Here is a 19597-nt window from a genome sequence, read left to right as displayed (position 1 = left end):
AAATAATAACCTCATTCTGTTGATTGTTTGTTGGTTACAAAAAAAAGTTGGCTTAATTTTTAAAATGCTATCTTACAGACAGTAATAATAATATCTGACTTTTTATAGTACTAGCAAGCTTTACCAAAATGCTTTATGTGTGTGTGTGTGTGTGTGTGTGTGTGTGTATAAAATCTCATTCAAGCCTTACAACAATCCCATGTACCACTACCCTATTTTACGGATAAGGAAGCTGAGGCTCAGAAAGTTTAAGTAATTCGCCTAACTAATCACATAATTAGTAAGTGTCAGAGGTGGGATTTAAACCCAAGTCTTCCTGATTCCAAGCCTAATAACATTCAAAGATCTATTAAGTATAGATTTCAAACAAGATATCAAACAGAGAGATATCTACATGTTTAACAAAGATATCCCTGACCACAGAGGGTGTTCTGTGCCAAGTGCAAATTGAAGAAGGATTCTCTATTAAGGGAGAGGGTGTATAGATGTTGCTGTTTGAAGACAACTTTGAGCTAATTGCATTGAATCCTAGAACATGGGAGGCCTTCGTAAATAAGATTTCTAGTCATTCAAAAGAGATCAACTTGGGGGCGGCTAGGTGGCGCAGTGGATAAAGCACCAGCCCTGGATTCAGGAGTACCTGAGTTCAAATCTGGTCTCAGACACTTGACACGTACTAGCTGTGTGACCCTGGGCAAGTCATTTAACCCCCATTGCCCCGCAAAAAAAACAAACAACAAAACAAAAACAAAAGAGATCAACTTAACCATCCACACAGAAAAAATGAAGTGGATGAAGAATTATATATTGTACAGATTATAAAGCAACCTGCCCAGTTAATCATTATGTATATAATAATAATTTGTTGTTGTTTAGTCATTCAGTCTTGTCTGACTTTGTGACCCCATAGAATTTAGCACACCAGGCCCCTCTATCCTCCACTCTCTCTCAAAATCTGTCCAAGTTCATGTTTGTTGTTTCCATGATACTATCTATTCATCTCATCCTCAGCCTCTGCTATTCCTTTTTCCTTTTGCTTTCAATCTTTTCCAACATCAAGATCTTTTCCAATGAGTTCCATCTTCTCAGTATGTGACCAAAGTATTTAAGCTTCAGCTTAAATATTATATATCTATATAATATAATGTTATATGTAATATATAAATATAACAATAATAACTAACATTTATATAGTACTCACTATGTGCCAGGCACTATGCTAAGCACATTACAATTATTATCTCAATTGATCCTCACAATAACCCTGGGAGGTGGGTGCTATTATTATCCCCATTTTATAGATGAGAAAACAGACATATAGAGGTTAAGTGACTTGACCAGGGCCACACAGCCAGTAAATGTCTGAGGCCAGATATGAATCTTCCTCATTCCAGGCCTGGTATTCTATCCACTGAGCCAACCAGGTGCCCTATATCTTGAACAGTCACTGCTGGGGGTGGGGTGGGGTAGGAATGAGTTGGGCTCAGAATTAAACAGCAGAAAGGAAGTTGGTTGCATCACATTTGAGAAACTATGTGATAATTTCAGTGACCCCAAGCTTTTCATTGTGGTGAAAGGCCTTCTTCTGACTCTCAGAAATCTTCCAGTGATGCTATAGGACTGCACATCAAGGAACACTATGCTCTCAGAAGAATCACAATTGCAGGTGACTCAAAGAGCAAGTGAATGGCAGGTGCAAGCATCTTGCTACATACTAACAAATCACATGCATACAGGGAATCTGCATGAAAGACCCCTAAAGGAAGAATCAGAAAAGAAGTGGTTCATTCACATAGCAAGAGTAAAGAATAATAACAGAGAAGCATGAAAAGTCTTCCATGAACTGATGTGAAGTAAAGTAAACAGAAATAGGAAAGTGATCTATGTAATGACTACAACAACATACCTAGAAAAAAGAAAGAAAATAAGCCCCAAAGCTGTGAATTATAATGATCAAGTTTAACACTGAGGAAGAGAAGAGAAAATACACCTTTCTCCTTTGTTTGCAGAGGTGAGGAATTATAGTTGGGTAACACTGGATATGCTGTCAGACTTGGTTGATGTGCTGGTTAGCGTTGCTGAATGTTTTGTTTTTCTCTAATTCTTTGTTACAATGAGTGACTGTGAAGGAGAAGGGGAGATATATCTATCTCTATATCTGAAAACAAAGGCAAATTAAAAACAAAAGATAACAATAAATGTCTTTTTATTTTAAAAGTAAGGATAACAAGATGGAAAATCCAAGTGTTGCACTGGTATCCATTAAAAAGTAAAAGAACCAATGAAAGTTCTTCAGTTTATTGGGTAGATCTTCTATAAGAGATTGATGAAAAGATGTGAACAAGAGTCCCACAAAAGAATCGAGGTTCCATATGAAGGCCTCTTTTTCTGTTCTTTGTGTAGAGAAACATTTATGTCTATATTTCTCAAGCACATAGTAATAAAAAGGAATCTTATTTTTTCAACACCATGCAGGATGAGGAGAAATATGGTTGGCTTGTGATTTTAATGTGCAGAGGTAGCAAGGGTTCCTATCCTGATGAAATAAATCCTTTGAAATAATGAGGTTTTCTCCCTCCCTAAAACCCCAGTATCTACAGAGCCTTTCGAGATACCTGGTGAAAGGTCCTAGCAAAACCTTTCAAGGGCTTTAGGGCTAGGGTAGTCAGTGAGACTTTTTGGTTTCATGAAATGACTTCCAGGCATCTGAGGATCACTTGATGCCAAAATCAGTCCTATTGACTAATTTGGAGTGAAGCCTTAGTTCTAGATGGAGGAATTTGTAGGAGCATCTGCTGTGACCCACTAAGTCCTTCCCCAAAGAGAATGCCCACTTCAACAGACAGGATTATTATGAGCCATGAAATTTTCTTCTTGTTAAAGGACAGAAAAACGGAGGCAATTACTTTTATCCCAGAGTGAAAAGTTAAAAGCTGAAATGTCGTTGCCCTAGGAGACAGCGTTGTGTTTATAACCCTGTTCTCTTCCCCAGTTACTGACCAGAGGGGAAGCCAATAGAAAATTATAGACTGTCCTTGCATCTCTGGATGATGGGGGAGTTGTCGTAGGGGATGGGGAGGAAGGAGATGGCTTCAGAGGAGGATCCTCAGTATGGTAAGGAAGGGGGAAGGGGGAAGAGTTGAGGTGGTAGTGTAAATGTGATTCACATGTGTGGGACTGTCTCTGAATACTTATCATACTTTACCTCTACCAGAAAGAGGGAGAAAAGGAGAGGGGGAAGGGAGGAGGAACAGAGAGAAGGCAAGAGACAGAGAGATGAAGAGAGACAGAGGAAAAGGGAAAGAGCGGGAGAGAGACACAGAGAAATTGGGGGAGAGAGGGATGGAGAGAGACAGAGAGAAATAGAGGGAAGGGAGGAGAGAGACAGAGACAAAGATAGAGATACAGAGAGTGTCAGAAAGAGACAGAAAGACAGAGACACACACAAAGAGTAATAGCGTGGCATAGAGGAGGGTGAGTTAACCTCCAAGTCAGAAAGACCTGAATTCAGGTCTGGCTTCTGACACATCCTGCCTGTGTGATCCTAGGCCAGTCACTTAATTTCTCAATATACCAGGCAGTTCCCTAAGACCAGAAATTGCAGAGAAGGTACCAACCTGTATTGATAGAGAGAATTTCTTTACCTGGGAAATCCCTACACCATGGACCCAATCTCTATTCCCTTGTTTGTCAGTGCAGGATGGAGATGATTTGGGGTATATTTGGAAGGCTCAGGATTGTTCTTCCTAAGAGTAACCCGTGCTATTCTTTCCCTCAACTTCATAAGAGGGGAGGGGGAAAGGAATAAACATTTTTATAGTACCTACTCTGTGTCAGGCACTGTGCTAAGCACTTTTACAAGCAGTATCTCATTTGATCCTCACAACAAACATGTGAGATGGGTGCTGTTATTATCTCCATTTTGTGGTTGAAGAAACTGAGGCAAACAGGGTTACCTGACCTGCCTAGGGTCACACAGCTAGTAAATGTCTGAAGCCAGATTTGAACTCAGGCCTTCCTAATTCCAGTATGTCTGCTGCTCTACCAGATACTTCTGAGATCATAGACTTTGAGTTTTAGAGCTGGAAGATATTTAAAAGTTACCTAATCCAATCCCCTCATTTTATAGAAAAGCAAACTGAGGTCTTACTTGACAATAATGTCTAATATTACTAAGACTCTTTATATGTTAGTAAAGTATTTTTGACATACACAATCTCTTTTGAGCTGTATATCAGCCACGCGAGGTTGTTAGAATAGATAGTTTTATTCTCATTCCATACATGGGGAAACTGAGGTACAAACACACAAGGTCAATGCAGTAAGTCAGAGGTGAAACTAGATCTCTTGACTTTGACTTTTGGACTCTTTCCACTGTAAGGTGATAACTTGCATACCCCCCTCAACCTCCATTCTCTTTGTCTCTCTATCTGTGTGTGTATGTGTGTGTGTGTGTCTCCTCTTCCTCATCTCAAATTCAAATCAGCAGCAGGAAAAATCTATTTCCACTATGGAAAGAGGGTCGGATGCAAGTGTCTTGCTGCTTCTTGGCAGTCCTTTTGATGGCTGGGCAGTGATCTTGGTGCAGACAAGAAGGAGGAAGGCTGTTGGTGTTTTCAGAGTTTTTTTGGATCTGTGCCAAGGGATGGACAGGTTCTGCAGTCTGGGAATCGCTCTATTGGAATCATGATCTCCCTCCCCACCCACATCAGGAAAAGGAAAAGGAAATGCTAGGAAGGTGGCTGGTCCTTCAGGGGAGGGGAAGGAGAGAGACAGAGACAGAGACAGAGAGAGATAGAGAGACAGAGACAGAGACAGAGAGACAGAGACAGAGACAGAGAGACAGAGACAGAGAGACAGAGACAGAGAGAGAGAGAGAGAGAGAGAGAGAGAGAGAGAGAGAGAGAGAGAGAGAGAGAGAGAGAGAGTCCTGCCTAGATCCTGAGGTCCGTAGCAGCGCTGGGAGTTCTCCAAGGTGCTAAAATAAACCTAGGGAAAGGATCAGATTTCTCACTGAAATAGCCCAATAGCAGCAGCCTTAGAAATCTGAACTGAGAAAACAACACCCGGATGGGAAGGGACTGGGATAAAAGAAAATGGTTATTAGTAATACTTTAATGTAGATTTCTTTTTTTTGTTTGTTTTTGTTTGTTGCTGTGCAGTTGTATGCCTTCCACCCTGGATCGAAGGCAAACTCAGTCTCCCCCTTTTCCCTTTCTTTTCCCATAAACTGCATTTGTCACCCCCCACCCCACCCCTAGGTGGTTTACTTGCAAGTCAGACTATAGACTGCAATTGAATGAGACTGGAATTCAGCACTAGCTCAGCATCACCGTTCACCTCCTGCCCTCTTCCTTCATTTCTGTGGTACCCATTACCAAAATCTAGCAAGTTCCTTTCCATATCTAACATTCTATGATTGTGTTGGATTTTGTTGGTGGTGGATTGGTTTGGTTCTTTTTTTTTTCCAGTGCCTAAGAGTTGCAGCCAGGTGGCACAGTGGAGAAGAGTGCTGAGCCTAGAGTCAGGAAGACTCATCTTCCTGAGTTCAAATCTGGCTTCAGATACTTACTAGCTGTGTGATGCTGGGCAAATCACTTAGCCTTGTTTGCCTCAGTTTCCTCATATGTAAAATGAATTGGAGAACCACTCTAGTACCTTTACCAAGACAATTCCAAATGGGGTCATGAAGAGCCAGGTGTTACTGAAAACAACTGAATTCAAGAGTTTCAAGATTTTGTCAATTTCATCTCAGGATGCTAATACCTATTATCTTTGTAGCCGCAGGTCTCTTCACTTTTCTCATCCTCAGTTTTCTTGTCTATAAAATGGAAAATATAACATTTGCACTTTCTACCTCATTGTATTTTTGTGAGGAAAATACTTTATAACCTTTAAACTACCAGGTCAATGTGAGTTGTTATGGTGATTTCGTTATATGAACTTAAGAAAACAATCTTGGTTCATAGATTTAGAGCTCATCTAGTCCAGCACTTCGTTGTACAGATGAGGGAACTAAGTGAGGCCCAGAGAAGTTGAGTAACTTGCTCAAATTTCACAGGTAGTAAGTGGCAAGACTGTGATTCAATCCCAGTTCCTTTGATATGCCCAAAGCTTTTTTCACTGCACTCTTGTGCCCCACTATACACTTTTTGCCTCTAAGTTGATCCTACTTAGCACTAATAATCTGTATTACACCATCCAGCACTTATCTACACAATCTTATATAATTTACTATTTTTGTCTCTCATGTTTGAGTTTTGTCTATAAGTTCCTAGAAACTGGGAACATATCTCAAACTTGTTCTGTCTCCATCGAAGTGCCTAACACCTAGGGGTTACTCAACAAGAATTATCAATGGATTGATTACAATTGTGCTATCAGTCTGCCATGAAGTAGCTGAAGACTAGCATTCCCATTTTTCAGCAGCACAGAGGGCAGTCCATTTATTGAGGTCAGTCACCCCCCGAATCTCTGTCCCCCAGTTGCTCATCTCCCTGAGGCCCAAGACAACTGTTGTCCCTACACCCTGTCTATAGCAGCATCCAGTCATCCCTGAGATGCTGACACACGCTGTCAGGATATTAATAGCAACATCCCAAAAGGGCTAGGTTTCTCAGTCTTCTTTTGAGACCCAGCAGGGTCATATGCTCTTTGGTGGCTATGATTAAATCTCGGTGGCTAGGGAGGACAGAGTGAGGTGCCACCCCTTGGAAGAGCTGGGTTTTGCAGCTGAGTCCTGAGAAGAGGGTGCCCAGGGGGCATCTCCGGCACCTGAGAATGCCTGTTTGGCCGCACATTATCAACTTCGAAGGGTGGGAAAATTGCTAGATAAATGTCCAAGCTTGTGTCACCAGGAAGCCCATTTTTCACATAGTTTGAAGTATATTTGAAACTCCAGCATCTGACAAGGGGAAGAAGAGAGTTATCTACAGGCCTGGATCTATTCCACATCTGTTCATCAGGCCTATCAGGCAGGTGGCTAAAGATTATTGTTCACAGCTCCAAATTAGTCAGGACTAGAATGGTCAAAGGCTGGAAGGGACACTTTTCCACTCTACTATTTTTTTTAGTGAGGCAAGTGGGGTTAAGTGACTTGCTTAGTGACACTTAAGTCACACAGCTAGTAAGTGTTAAGTGTCTGAGGCTGGATTTGAACTCAGGTACTCCTGACTCCAGGGCCGGTGCTCTATCCACTGCGCCACCTAGCTGCCCCCTCCACTCTACCCTTTGCATAGGGTGATCAGGGATAGAAGTAACTTACTCCAAAGCTAAAAGAGTATCAAAGGCAAAGATGGGGATAGGCTACCTCCTCACTCCCCCAATCACTACGTGATGCTTCTTTTTTCTCCTTTCCAAGGATAGTGGTTAGTGTTCCTGGGAGGCTACAGGCAGCATCTGGAAAAAGCTGGTAGGTAGGGGCAGCTAGGTGGCACAGTGGATAGAGCACCGGCCCTGGAGTCAGGAGTACCTGAGTTCAAATCCAGCCTCAGACACTTAACACTTACTAGCTGTGTGACCCTGGGCAAGTCACTTAATCCCAATTGCCTCACTAAAAAAAAAAGCTGGTAGGTAAGAGACTTCCTTAACCTATTTCCCTGACACCTAAACAGGTCTCTGGAGCCCAAACTAGGAGGCCCTAGTACTGTTTGCCACTAATTTCACTCATCCCAAACAAGCCAACTGTCATATTTCAGTTACCCCTAAAATGGGACAATGAGCCACAATGTTGTGAAACAATAAAATACTTTAAGCTCCTCTGACTTTATGGTTGGGGGGGAGAGGGAAGAATGGATGTGAGTTGGACCCTTCTCCAGAAGCAGATTCAGCATCCCCAGATGACTGGTACTGAGCTGGTGGTCAGGTTCCTGCCCTTTTGTAAAGTTCCGGAGCTTTTGCAGCAATCTCCGGGGAGTAGATCCATTACCCAGACTATTTTATCGCACCTCTCTCTAATGGAAATCAAATCCTACAAATTTCAATTAGATTGGACTGTGTTGTACGGAAGCCAAATGTAGTACCAGGGGAGAAAAAAATTGACTGCCAGTCTAATGAAATGCTGTCAGAGTGGGTGTGGCAGAATTGACATAGGCCAGGGATGGGGGCCAGGAAGACTGAGTGGTAATGCTTTCTCCCACATTAACTCCATCTAGTGCCAGGCATGAGGCTCTTAGCCTCAGCTCCACTGGGACAGTCCCCTTAGAACAGGAGAGGAAGTTGGACTAGTTTATTGAATGTTTGCTGAGGAAATCATGAATAACCTGGATTATCTGTAATTCTCAGCCCTCAGAGAAAATTCTGATTTATAGCACCATCAGAGCTGGCCTGCAAAAAGAAAAAACCCAAAACACCCACTTCAATTGACATAAGAAGCAACAACAACAACAAAATTAAAAACTAAAAACCAAAAACTACATTTCCCAGAGTTCCTTAAAAGACTGGAAGCAATTGGAAGATTTAAATAGCCCAGGCCCAAAGCAGTCAGACCTAAGCTGGAAGAATCACCCTCCTCTTCTGCACATCCATTGGACATCATTCCTGCTTTTCAGGGCTGGATTGGCTACCGAAGCTGGCATTAATTTTTCCCTCAAGCTTGGTAGCAGCAATGAAGTCAACAGCCATGTGCATTCTTCTACTCTATATTTAACTACAGCCGTTTGTGCAGGAGAGGTCTGCGAGAGGAGGGAATTGTGGTTCTTTATAGAAGCTCCTGGCTTGGGAAAAAGAGAGCAGCTTTCTGAGTGGGGTGTCCCCGGCTTCTCTTGGGCAGAGGGCCTTCCTCTTTGTGAGCCAATCCAAGGCCGTCATGCCAGCCTCTCAAAGCAGGTCCCGGGCACGGGACCGAAATAATGTTCTAAACAGGGCTGAGTTCCTGTCACTGAACCAACCTTTAAAGGGGGCTCAGGAGAATAGGAGCTCAAGCAGGAAGACAACAGGCCCGTCTGTGCAGGCCCCGCCACCGAATGAGGGGTCCAAGGAACGGAGGCAGTCCCAGCAGCTGCCCGAAGAGGACTGCATGCAGCTAAACCCATCCTTCAAGGGAATCGCGTTCAACTCCTTGCTGGCTATTGACATCTGTATGTCCAAGAGGCTGGGTGTCTGTGCCAACCGAGCTGCCTCCTGGGGCAGTGCCCGCTCTATGGTCAAACTCATTGGGATCACAGGGCATGGGATCCCTTGGATTGGGGGCACGATTATCTGCCTGGTGAAGAGCAGCACTCTTGCAGGGCAAGAGGTCCTAATGAATCTGCTGCTGGGTAAGTGAGACCCTCTCCTTACGGTCCTACCAGAGAGAAATCCTTTTTTTTTTTTTTTGTCTCTTATGTCCCCACCCCCAAACCTGGAACTTTAGGCCCTAGGTTTCCACCCAGGGAAACCAGACGGAATGATTTAATGAGGTTAATCAAGAAAGCACTTTCGTACCAGAGCCAGAGATGTCCTAGAAATGGGAAAATATCTAGACATACAAAAGAGGGGATCAGAAATGAACTTTAAATAAGGACCCCCACAAAGATAGAATAGAAAGTGCTGGCAGAGGTGAGGCTGAAAGTTTAAGGGAAAAACCTTGCATCAAAGCATTAGCCTTTCTTTCCAGGGCCTCAGAGCAAGATGAGACTTAGAGAAAACTATTTGAAATTTTAATATGCCCAAATGCTCCCTAAAATATTTCTTTGCAGAGCGTCTGATGGTGACTTACTACAGAGTGGCTGGTGGAAGGACATTAGCTCTTCTGTTGGAAGGCTCAAACTCCTTTCATGTGGTTCAGACTTTGATTGCTGACTTTGGACTAAACCCTTGTCAACATAAAACTTTGCTCAGTAGTTCCCGCTAGAAGGAGCTCAGTGATACTCCTGGTCTCCATCTTCTCCTCTAGACAGCATTGTCCTAGACACTGTGAATCTGTCCCTTGTTTTGCCTCTGAAACTAGACTCCCCTCTCCCCATATTGATACCATTTTTGAGTGTGAGGAGGATGCATATTGTGCTTGGGGCTCTGTTCCAGAGGAATCAGAATGTGTCAGGTCTGAAGACCCCACCTATAACTTCTGCCAGGACTAATATCCCCATCTGTCCCTTTTCCAGGGAAGGACACTAGAGAGGAGGGCCCTCCTGTCTAGTTGCATTATTTTTCCAGAGTCTTGGCCACCAGTGAATATCCATTTAAGGCTCACCCTGTGCCAAGCATGGGGCAGAAAGTATACAGAAGTCCCTCCCTCTGGTACTGTGACTCCTAGGCTTGGCTCTGTGCCACCTTAGAGTGTCAAGGGGTAAGCTGTGAACTTCTGCCTACATTCCCAAAATAAAACTAATTTTGATCTACTCTGATGTGGAAATTAATGAATGTGTGCCATTCAGCAGGTGTGGAAGAATAAAATATCACAGAATAAAACAAAGAAGGCCACGAGCTGCTAGGTGATGCAGTGGATAGAGCTCTGGACCTGAAGTCAGGAGGACCTGAGTGCAAATCTAGCCTCAGGCACTTAATTAGCTGTGAGAACCCAGGCAAGTCATTCAATCTCTGCCTCAGCTACCTCAGCTATAAAATGAAGATAATAAAAGCAACTACCTCACAGTGTTGCTGTAAGGACCAAATGAGATAATGTATGGTAGGAGCCTCACAGATCCTTATTCCCTTCCCTTCCCACAACTCTAGAAAGGTTGAGGGTCATGGCTCTCGGAGCTAGGATTCTCAACGCGGCAATATGGATACCTGTGTCTTTCCTCTCAACATCTTACTTGCCTCTCTCTCTTCCTTTTTTTTTTGGGGGGGGGGGCAGGGCAATGAGGGTTAAATGACTTGCCCAGGGTCACACAGCTAGTGTCACGTGTCTGAGGCTGGATTTGAACTCAGGTCCTCCTGAATCCAGGGCCTGTGCTTTATCCACTGCGCCACCTACCTGCCCTCCCTCTTCCTTTTGCCCTTATCCTTCAAGAGATTCAAAGGTCTCAGGCTGGTGGTTGTTGCTGATTTGTTTGTTTGTTTGGTTAGTGGGGTGTAAAGTAGAAGCAGCTGATCCATGTGCTCATTTATTTAGAAAAGGTTTCCTGGAAAGAGTTAAGTTATGTAAAATGGCCTTGGGAGGGAGAGAATGAGGATAAGTTGTTCTCAGGATCTTGGGGTTAAACAGTGGGAGTATGGTGAACATCAGAGTCCTGGAACAAAAGGTGACCCAGCTGTTTTCTTTCTTAGCCCGTGTTGCTTAGGAAGAGACCAGGTCAGTTTGCTTCTCTGATCTGTAAGAACACAGTGTGCTGTTAAAGTTAGAAGAAACCTTAGGCAGTGTGGTATAGTGGAAAGAGTACTGGTTCTTGGGAATTAGGAGACTCCTAACTCTGGTACTACTGGTCATTTGTGAGTTAGAATCCTGGGCTGTACTATTTACTAGCTTCAACTGACCAAAAAAGCACTTATTAAGTGCTTCCTGTGTGCAAGACACTGTGCAAAACAATGGATCTATGAAGACAAAGCAAAAATATTCCCTGCCCTCAAGGAGCTTAAGTTCGTTTGGGAGAGACAACATAAAAATAAATAGGTGTATATACAAGATACGTGCAAAAAAGATGGAAGATAACCTTAGAAAGGAAGGTATACTAGCAGCTGGAGGGACAGGTAAAGGCTTACTTACTGTAGAAGGTGGCATTTGAACTAAGGTTTTGTTTCGTTTTTGGAGATTGGGTCTCCCTATCCTGCACAGGCGAGAAGTTCAGCAGTCACTCATGGGCCAGATTCCACTGTTGATGAATACAGAAACTTTCACTTGCTCCATTACTAACCTGAACTGACCTGTTCTTCCTCAGGCAGCCTACTCCCCACCTACCTACCCTGCTCCCCACCCCCTCCCACCAAGGTGCTTACTTTATTAGTGCCAGACTTAGTGTAGACACCTGATCGACTTTAGCCCTACTACAGCTCAAAACTCCCGAGCTAAATAAAAAGATCCACCAGCCTCCCCGGTCTCAGTCTCCCTGGTAGTTGAGATCACAGGTTTGTACTACCATGCCAGGCTTGAACTAAATCTTTCTTTCTTTCTTTTTTTTTTTTGCGGGGCATTTGGAGTTAAGTGACTTGCTCAGGGTCACACAGCTAGTAAGTGTTAAGTGTCTGAGGTCGGATTCGAACTCAGGTCCTCCGGAATCCAGGGTCAGTGCTGTATCCATTGCGTCACCTAGCTGCCCCACTTAAACTAAATCTTAAAGGAGGTTTGGGATTCTAAGAGATGGAGGTGAGGAGGGAAAACATTCCAGATATGGGGGGGGGAGACACCATTGCAAAGGGCTTCACTGGACCTGTTTCCTTTTCTGTAAAGGGGGATTGACTAAAAGACCTCCAAGGTCCTTTCTAGTTCAATGAATTTGATTCACTGGACATTTGTATCATCTTTGGGATTCTTCTATTTTTTAATGAAATTGACCAGGACCTACTATGTGCCAGGCTAAGTGCTAGAAATACAAAGAAAGTCAAAAACAGTCTCTGCTGTCAAGGATCTCACAATATAATAGGAGAGACACCATGCAAACATTCATATACAAGTAAGATATAAACAGGAAAAATTGGAGACAATTTCAGAGGGGAGACGTTAACATTAAGGAGGACCAGAGCTATGCCCTTTCTTATAGAAAGGGTTCTTATCCTGAAGTCTCTGAACTTTTTTCTAATATTTGGTTTTCTATGTAATTCAGTGTATTTTGTTTTATGTATTTAAACATGATTCTCAGAAGAACTAAGAAGCTTTACCATAACACAAAACAGGTTAAGAACCCATGATCCATAGGATACCACTCATTCCATCTCATGGGATATTAAATCCCATCACTTGGGATTAGCTGGATCTCTTTTTCTTGGCTGAAATGATGTGAGCTCTAGGAAACAGATAACCATACAGAACATTAACTTGGCTGTCCACATGGAAATTAGTCAATTTGTGGACAGATAGTAATATGTATAATCCCAGTCTGATTTCCCTTGCCCCAACAAGCTTCTGGGGACCCCTCTCCTTTCTGTCAGTCAGCATGAGCTCAGACAAGCAAACTTATTTTAATATTAGCCTGAACTAGGCATCATTAAGAAGGAAAATTAGTACTATTCCTAAAATCATGTGCATTGTGAAACTAAATGGAAATTATTTTGTCATTAGCTACCATATAGGTTTATTCCAATGGTAGCACCCTTTTCTTGTAATCAGTCAACCAGCATTTATTAAGTGATTATTATGCGCCAAGCATTGTGGTAAATGCTGGAAATCCAAAAAAAGGTAACATGGTCCCTGCTCTCAAGGAGCTCACAGTCTAGTAGTTGAGACAACACGCCAAGAACTGTGTACATGCAAGATAAGATAATTGGAAGTAATCAACAGAAGGCAGAAATTAGCATTAAGGGGAATTTTAGAAGTCATAGAGAGACAGCAGAGTTGATTGTGTGTGTGTGTGTGTGTGTGTGTGTGTGTGTGTGTGTGAGAGAGAGAGAGAGAGAGAGAGAGATGGTCAAACTTGCACTTTATGAAAATCAGTTTGAAGGCTGGATGGAGGATGGAATGGAATGGGAAGAGACTTGTGGCAGAGAAACCAACCAGAAAACTGTTGTTATAATCTGGGAGTGAGGTGGTGAGGGTCTGGACCAGGGTTGTGACAGTATTAGAGAATAGAAAGGTGTTGTGAAGGTAGAAATGGGAGTACTTTGCAACTGATTGGATATGGGGTTGAGAGAGTAAGGAGTTAAGTATGACACCCACATTTTAAGCTCAAGTGATGAGAAGGAAGGGGGTACCCTCCACAGTAATAGGGAAGCTAGGAAGAAGGTAAGGTTTGAGGGGGAAAATAATGAATTCAGTTTTGGACATGCTAAATTGAAGATGTATATGAGGCATCCAGTTCAAAATATCCACTAGGCAGTTGGAAATCTGAGGCTGGTGATCAGGAGTAAGGCTAGAGCTGGACAAATGTAAACATCCAGAACAGGGGTATGATTTCCCCTTCTGGGATTGGCTGATTGTAGTTCACACTTAAATGAGAGGACCGTATCTACTGAGCCTCCAGCAGTACTCATTTTTTTTGTTTGCTACTCAAAAGGAAAATCTTTCAGATATATTCTCATCTTTATAGATGCTGACAATACATTATAAGATATTTTCATTTCTCAGCCCCACCTTTGATTAAGATTCAAGAGCAGTGGGTATAAGGCCCTTGAATCAATTCATCAACAAATATTTATTAAACATCTACTTTGATCTAGGCACTATTGGGTATTGAGGATACAAAAATAAAAACTAAACAGTCCCTGTCTTCAAAGAACTTATATTCTACCAGAGAAAATATTATGCATGCATTAAAGCACATACAAAATATACACAAAGCTAATACCAAGTAGTTTGGGGCAGCACAGGTGCATTAGTACCTGGGGGAATCAGGCTAGATATGAATACTTGAGCTGATTGAAGGGGGCTAGAGATTCTAAAATCTGAAGATGAGGAAAGAGGGCATTCCAAGCATTAGGGACAACATGTGCAAAGGCACAGGTGAGAGATGGACAGCAAATAGTCCAGCTTGAGTGGACTGACACTGATGTGAAGGGAAGTAATGGGTAATATTCTAAAATATTGTGAAGGATTCAAATGCCAAAACAAAGGAATTTTCATTTGATTCTAGAGTGAATAAGGAGACACAGGAGGGTCTTAAATAAGCATATAACATCATTAGACCTGGGTGGTGTCATTGTTTAATCTTGCTTTAGTAGCTATGTAGAGTATAGATAGGCGAGGAGAGACAATGGAGGAAGAGAGACCAAACAGAAGATTATTGTAATAGTCCAGGCAAGAGGTGAAGTGGGGAACAATTAGAGTGGTGGCCCTGCAAATAGATAGAAGGAGACATATTCAAGATGTATCATGGAAGCAAGGCAACAAGCATTTATTAAGCACTGTGGTAAACATTGGGAAACAAAACAAAACAAAAGGCAAAAGACAGTCCCTGCCCTTGACGAGCTCACAATCTAAAAGGGGGCGATAACAAGCAAACAGATACATACAAACATGCTAAATACAGGATAACTAGGAAATAATTAACCTAGAGGGAAGGCACTAAGGTTCAGCAGGACTGGGAAAGGCAAGATTTGACAACTGTTTGGATACGTGGGGTGAATGAAAGTTGAAGAGTCAGGAATGATTCTGAGGTTGTGAAGTATGATGGTGTCCTCCACTGAAATAAAGAAGTTCATGAAAAGGGTGAATTAGGGAGAAAGCTTGAGGTGCCTACAGGATATCCAGGGTAAAGGGATTAGACTTGTTTTACTTCCCCATAAAGGGCAGAAATAGGATCAATGGGTGAATTTTATTGGAGAGGCAAATTTCAGCCAAACAAAAAACTTCCTAACTAGTTTTCAAAAAAAGTGGAAATGGAAGCCTAGGAAAATGGTGCACTCCCCATCTCTGAAGGTCTTCAAACAGGAGCCTCCTTGCTGGGAACATTGAAGAGGAGGGTTCTTGCTGAATATGGATTGATCCAAAAGTCCCTTTCAATTCTGGGATATGATTCTAGGACTGAACCCTGACTTTGCCTTGCCTTTAAGGAAGGAATATTTGTAACAACTAAGTCCCTTATTCTTCCTTTTTTTTTTTTTTTTAGTGAGGCAATTGGGGTTAAGTGACTTGCCCAGGGTCACACAGCTAGTAAGTGTTAAGTGTCTGAGGCCGGATTTGAACTCAGGTACTCCTGACTCCAGGGCCGGTGCTCTATCCACTGTGCCACCTAGCTGCCCCCCTTATTCTTCCTTTTAACAATTTCCCTTGCCCATAACCCACCAGCACTCTTCACCATCCCATTTATATCAAGCAGAGTTTCTCTTTCAGGCTTTTTAGCAGAAAGCCAAGTCACCCATCCTTCAGAGCACCCCTAACATTGGCATGTTAAAAAGAAGTCAGCTGATTTCTAAAAATGAACCAGGCACCTGAAGTAGGAGAATCAGGCCCAGGTCCCTATGGCTATCTCATCAGTCTTCTGGATCTAGGGTTGGTCACTGCATTGCACAGAGTTCTTAAGTCTTTTCAATTTTCTTGCCTTTACAGTATTATAGTTATTGCAGAAATTGTTTTCCTGATTCTGTTCACTCAGAATCATTTCATACCAGTCTTCTCAGGTTTCTTTGGAATCTTTCATTTCATTATTTCTTGTGACATAATAGTGTTATATCATTCACATTATATATACTATATATTTTTTTTGGTCAGGGCAATGAGGATTAAGTGACTTGCCCAGGGTCACACAGCTAGTAAGTGTCAAGTGTTTGAGGCCGTATTTGAACTCAGGTCCTCCTAAATCCAGGGCCAGTGCTTTATCCACTGCACCACCTAGCTGCCCCTATATACCATAATTTGTTCAGCACCTCCTTTGTTTCCAGTTCTTTGCCCCTACTAAAAGATCTGCTTTACATATTATTTGCATATATGGGTCTTTTCCCTCTTTCTTTGATCTCTTTGTGGCAAAGGTCCCTCGATAGTATTGCTGGGTCAAAGAGTATGCACAATTTAGTGACCCTGGGAGCATAGTGCCAAATTTCTTTCTAGAATGGCTGGATCAACTCCTGGTATCCCTTTCTGGGCCTATTCTCCAGTAGGCATTGTTCCCTACCAGGTCTACACTTATCTGAGTGTGGCATCCTTACCTCTCTCCTGGCTCTTAACTGGCATCCTTGGCTAACTTACTACCTCTTCCTCATAAGAGAAGAAACTCATTTTGACATTAATACAAGAGCCTCTGCTTCATCTCTTTTAGAAGACCAGATTTCTCTCATATCCAGGTATCAAATAAATAAAGAAAACCTTAGCTGCTTTCTCTCCTAAGGAGAGAAAGCACCTCCAAAGACCAAGACCTTTTTTGGAACACAGATCAGAAAGTTAGCTAATTAGAGCCTGAAGGCATTTGGTCAGTCTTTGAAGTCCTTTCTCCTACTTTCAGGATCAACATCTCTCTGATTTAGGGTAAAATATAAGTTCCCCTTGGCACCCACCAATTTCTAATTGACAGTGGGGAGTCCTCTCAAGTGATTTCAGGAGTTGCCTTCCACCAGACCATTCTTTGAGTCTGGGGCACCAGAATTTTCTGCAGGCATTCTAGATCCTTTGGGTATCTTCATGCAAATGAATCTGAGCAAACACAAAAACTCAAGACAAAATCATTATTTTCCTCCTGGTCCATGTCATGGGGTGTAATGAATGAATAGATTTCTTCACTAGGAGTCAGAAAGACCACGGTCTAAATTCCAAGTCTGAGATCACTTTCTACACACTGGCGACTTTTCTGAACCTCAGTTTCCTCACCTGTAAAAGTAGTAGTAGTTGGGGCAGCTAGGTGGCGCAGTGGATAGAGCACCGGCCCTGGAGTCAGGAGTACCTGAGTTCAAATCCGGCCTCAGACACTTAACACTTACTAGCTGTGTGACCCTGGGCAAGTCACTTAACCCCAATTGCCTCACTAAAAAAAAAAAAAAAAAGTAGTAGTAGTAGTAGTAGTAATTCTAGTAGCTACCTCACAGCACTATTGTGAGGTTGAGATGAGATAATGAAGGTGAAGGACTTCACAAATGGTAAAGCCCTATATCAGTGTCAGTTGTTGTTATTCCTGAATTTATTATGTATGTGTGACCAGCTGCAGGCTTCCAGGCTTTGAGTTATTCTACCTAGGGAGAAGATTCTGCACTAGAACGCAAACTCCAGTCCTAGTTTTGGGTCTTGGCCAAGTCATTTAACTTCCATGAGACTTTGTTGCCTTGTCTGTAACAGTAAGAGGTTCAATCTCTAGAATTTGAATTTTCAGAGTCAGGAAAGGGTAGTGGTTAACCCAAAGAACTGATTTAATTAAAGGTATCAGTGCTGGAGAGACCTGAGTGAGGGTTTTCCCAGACTTTTAAATCACATCACCAAGCATAAGATCAATCAATTTTTAAAAAGATCAATAAATATTTATTAAGTATGTACTATGTTCCAGGCACTGGGGATACAAATATATAAAATAAAAGATCCAATCTCAAGATGCTCATAATTCTACTAAAGGAATACATTCCTTTCTTCCTTATTTTCTTTCTTTCTCTGTTTTGCTTTCTCTTCCTCCCTCCCTCCTTTCTTTCTTTCCTTCCTTTCCTCCTTCCTTTTTCCCTTCCTTTCTCCCTCTTTTTCTTTCTTTTCTTCTTCTTCTTCTTCTTCTTCTTCTTCTTCTTCTTCTTCTTCTTCTTCTTCTTCTTCTTCTTCTCCTTCTCCTCTCTCTCTCTCCTCCTCCTCCTTTCTGTCCTTGTTTCTTTCCTATCTATTTATCTAATCTGTGAAAATGTCTTCCTTTAGTAGAATATAATCTTCTTGAGGGGCCTAGACCCACATTTGGCATTAGTATCTATTTTGTATTTTAGGGGATGAGGCCTAACAACGGAGGGAACAAGAAAGGGCCTCTTGAAGGTCTCAGCTTTACAACTCAGTCTAAATGGTGCTAAAGTTTCCCAAGAGGCAGAGATGAGGAAGGGAAGCATCCTAGGTCCTTGTAAAGAAGGCAGGAGGTAGGGGAGATGAAGTGTCAGTCATAGCGTAGAGGGCTAGAAGAAATCTTAAGGATCATCTAAGGTTATAGACCCAGAGAGTGGACAGGTTAAATGACTTGAATGAATTTTGAATTAAATTGCTTAAGAATATGCAAATAGTAAGTAATATACCTTAGACTCAAAGCCAGGTCTTCAGGCCCCAAGTCCAGTGCTCTTTGTTCTCTAAAATGCTGCCTCTTCTCTCCATCTGCTTCCCCTCCCCCATACTCTCAGGATAAATGTATCCTGACTCATAATTAACAATTACTGGTTCACCAAGTCATAGGATCAAAGAATCATAGACTTAGAACTGGAAGGGAACTTAGAAATGATTGAGTCCAATCTTCTCATTTCACAGATGAAGTGATAGGGTAGGGGAGAGAAAAGGGGCATTTATTAAGCACCTAGAATGTGTCAAACACTGTACTAAATGCTTTTTTTTTTTTTTTTTTGCGGGGCAATGGGGGTTAAGTGACTTGCCCACAGCTTGTTTTTGTTTGTGGTTTTTGGTAAGGCAATTGGGGTTAAGTGACTTGTCCAGGGTCACACAGCTAGTAAGTGTCAAGTGTCTGAGGCCAGATTTGAACTCAGGAACTCCTGAATCCAGGGCCGGTGCTTTATCCACTGCGCCACCTAGCTGCCCCCCTAAATGCTTTTTTTTTTGTTTTTTGTTTTTGTTTGTGTTTTTTGGTGAGGCAATTGGGGTTAAGTGACTTGCCCAGGGTCACACAGCTAGTTAAGTATTAAGTGTCTGAGGCCGGATTTGAACTCAGGTACTCCTGACTCCAGGTCCGGTGCTCTATCCACTGTGCCACCTAGCTGCCCCCCCCCAATGCTTTTTACAAATATTGTTTCATTTGATCTTCACAACACCCCCTGGGAAATACATACTCTTAGTATCCTCATTTTATAGCTGAGGAAACTGAGGCAAACAGAGGTTAAGTGACTTGCACAGGGTCACATGGCTAGTAAGTGTCTGAGGCTGGATTTGAACTCAGATCTTCCAGATTCCAGGTCCAGTACACTCACCACTACACCACAC

The 19597-nt window shown here is 42.4% G+C and overlaps 1 protein-coding gene across 2 annotated transcripts in view; it reads left to right on the top strand.

The window, feature by feature from the left end:
* Positions 1–8591: 8591 nt before the first annotated feature.
* PLPP7 (phospholipid phosphatase 7 (inactive)) overlaps positions 8592–19597 on the top strand; it is a 40941-nt gene continuing 29935 nt past the window's right edge. For both annotated transcript variants that reach the window (XR_006355025.1, XM_043988920.1), the window contains exon 1: positions 8592–9257. Coding sequence is in view for 1 of the 2 variants with exons in the window: in XM_043988920.1 (XP_043844855.1) it covers positions 8807–9257 (451 nt within the window). In the remaining variant the exon portion in view is untranslated. The remainder of the gene's footprint in view (positions 9258–19597) is intronic.

Source organism: Dromiciops gliroides, chromosome 2 (genome assembly GCF_019393635.1).
Source record: "Dromiciops gliroides isolate mDroGli1 chromosome 2, mDroGli1.pri, whole genome shotgun sequence".
Taxonomy (NCBI): domain Eukaryota; kingdom Metazoa; phylum Chordata; class Mammalia; order Microbiotheria; family Microbiotheriidae; genus Dromiciops; species Dromiciops gliroides.
This window is presented reverse-complemented; position numbering and strand designations above follow the sequence as displayed.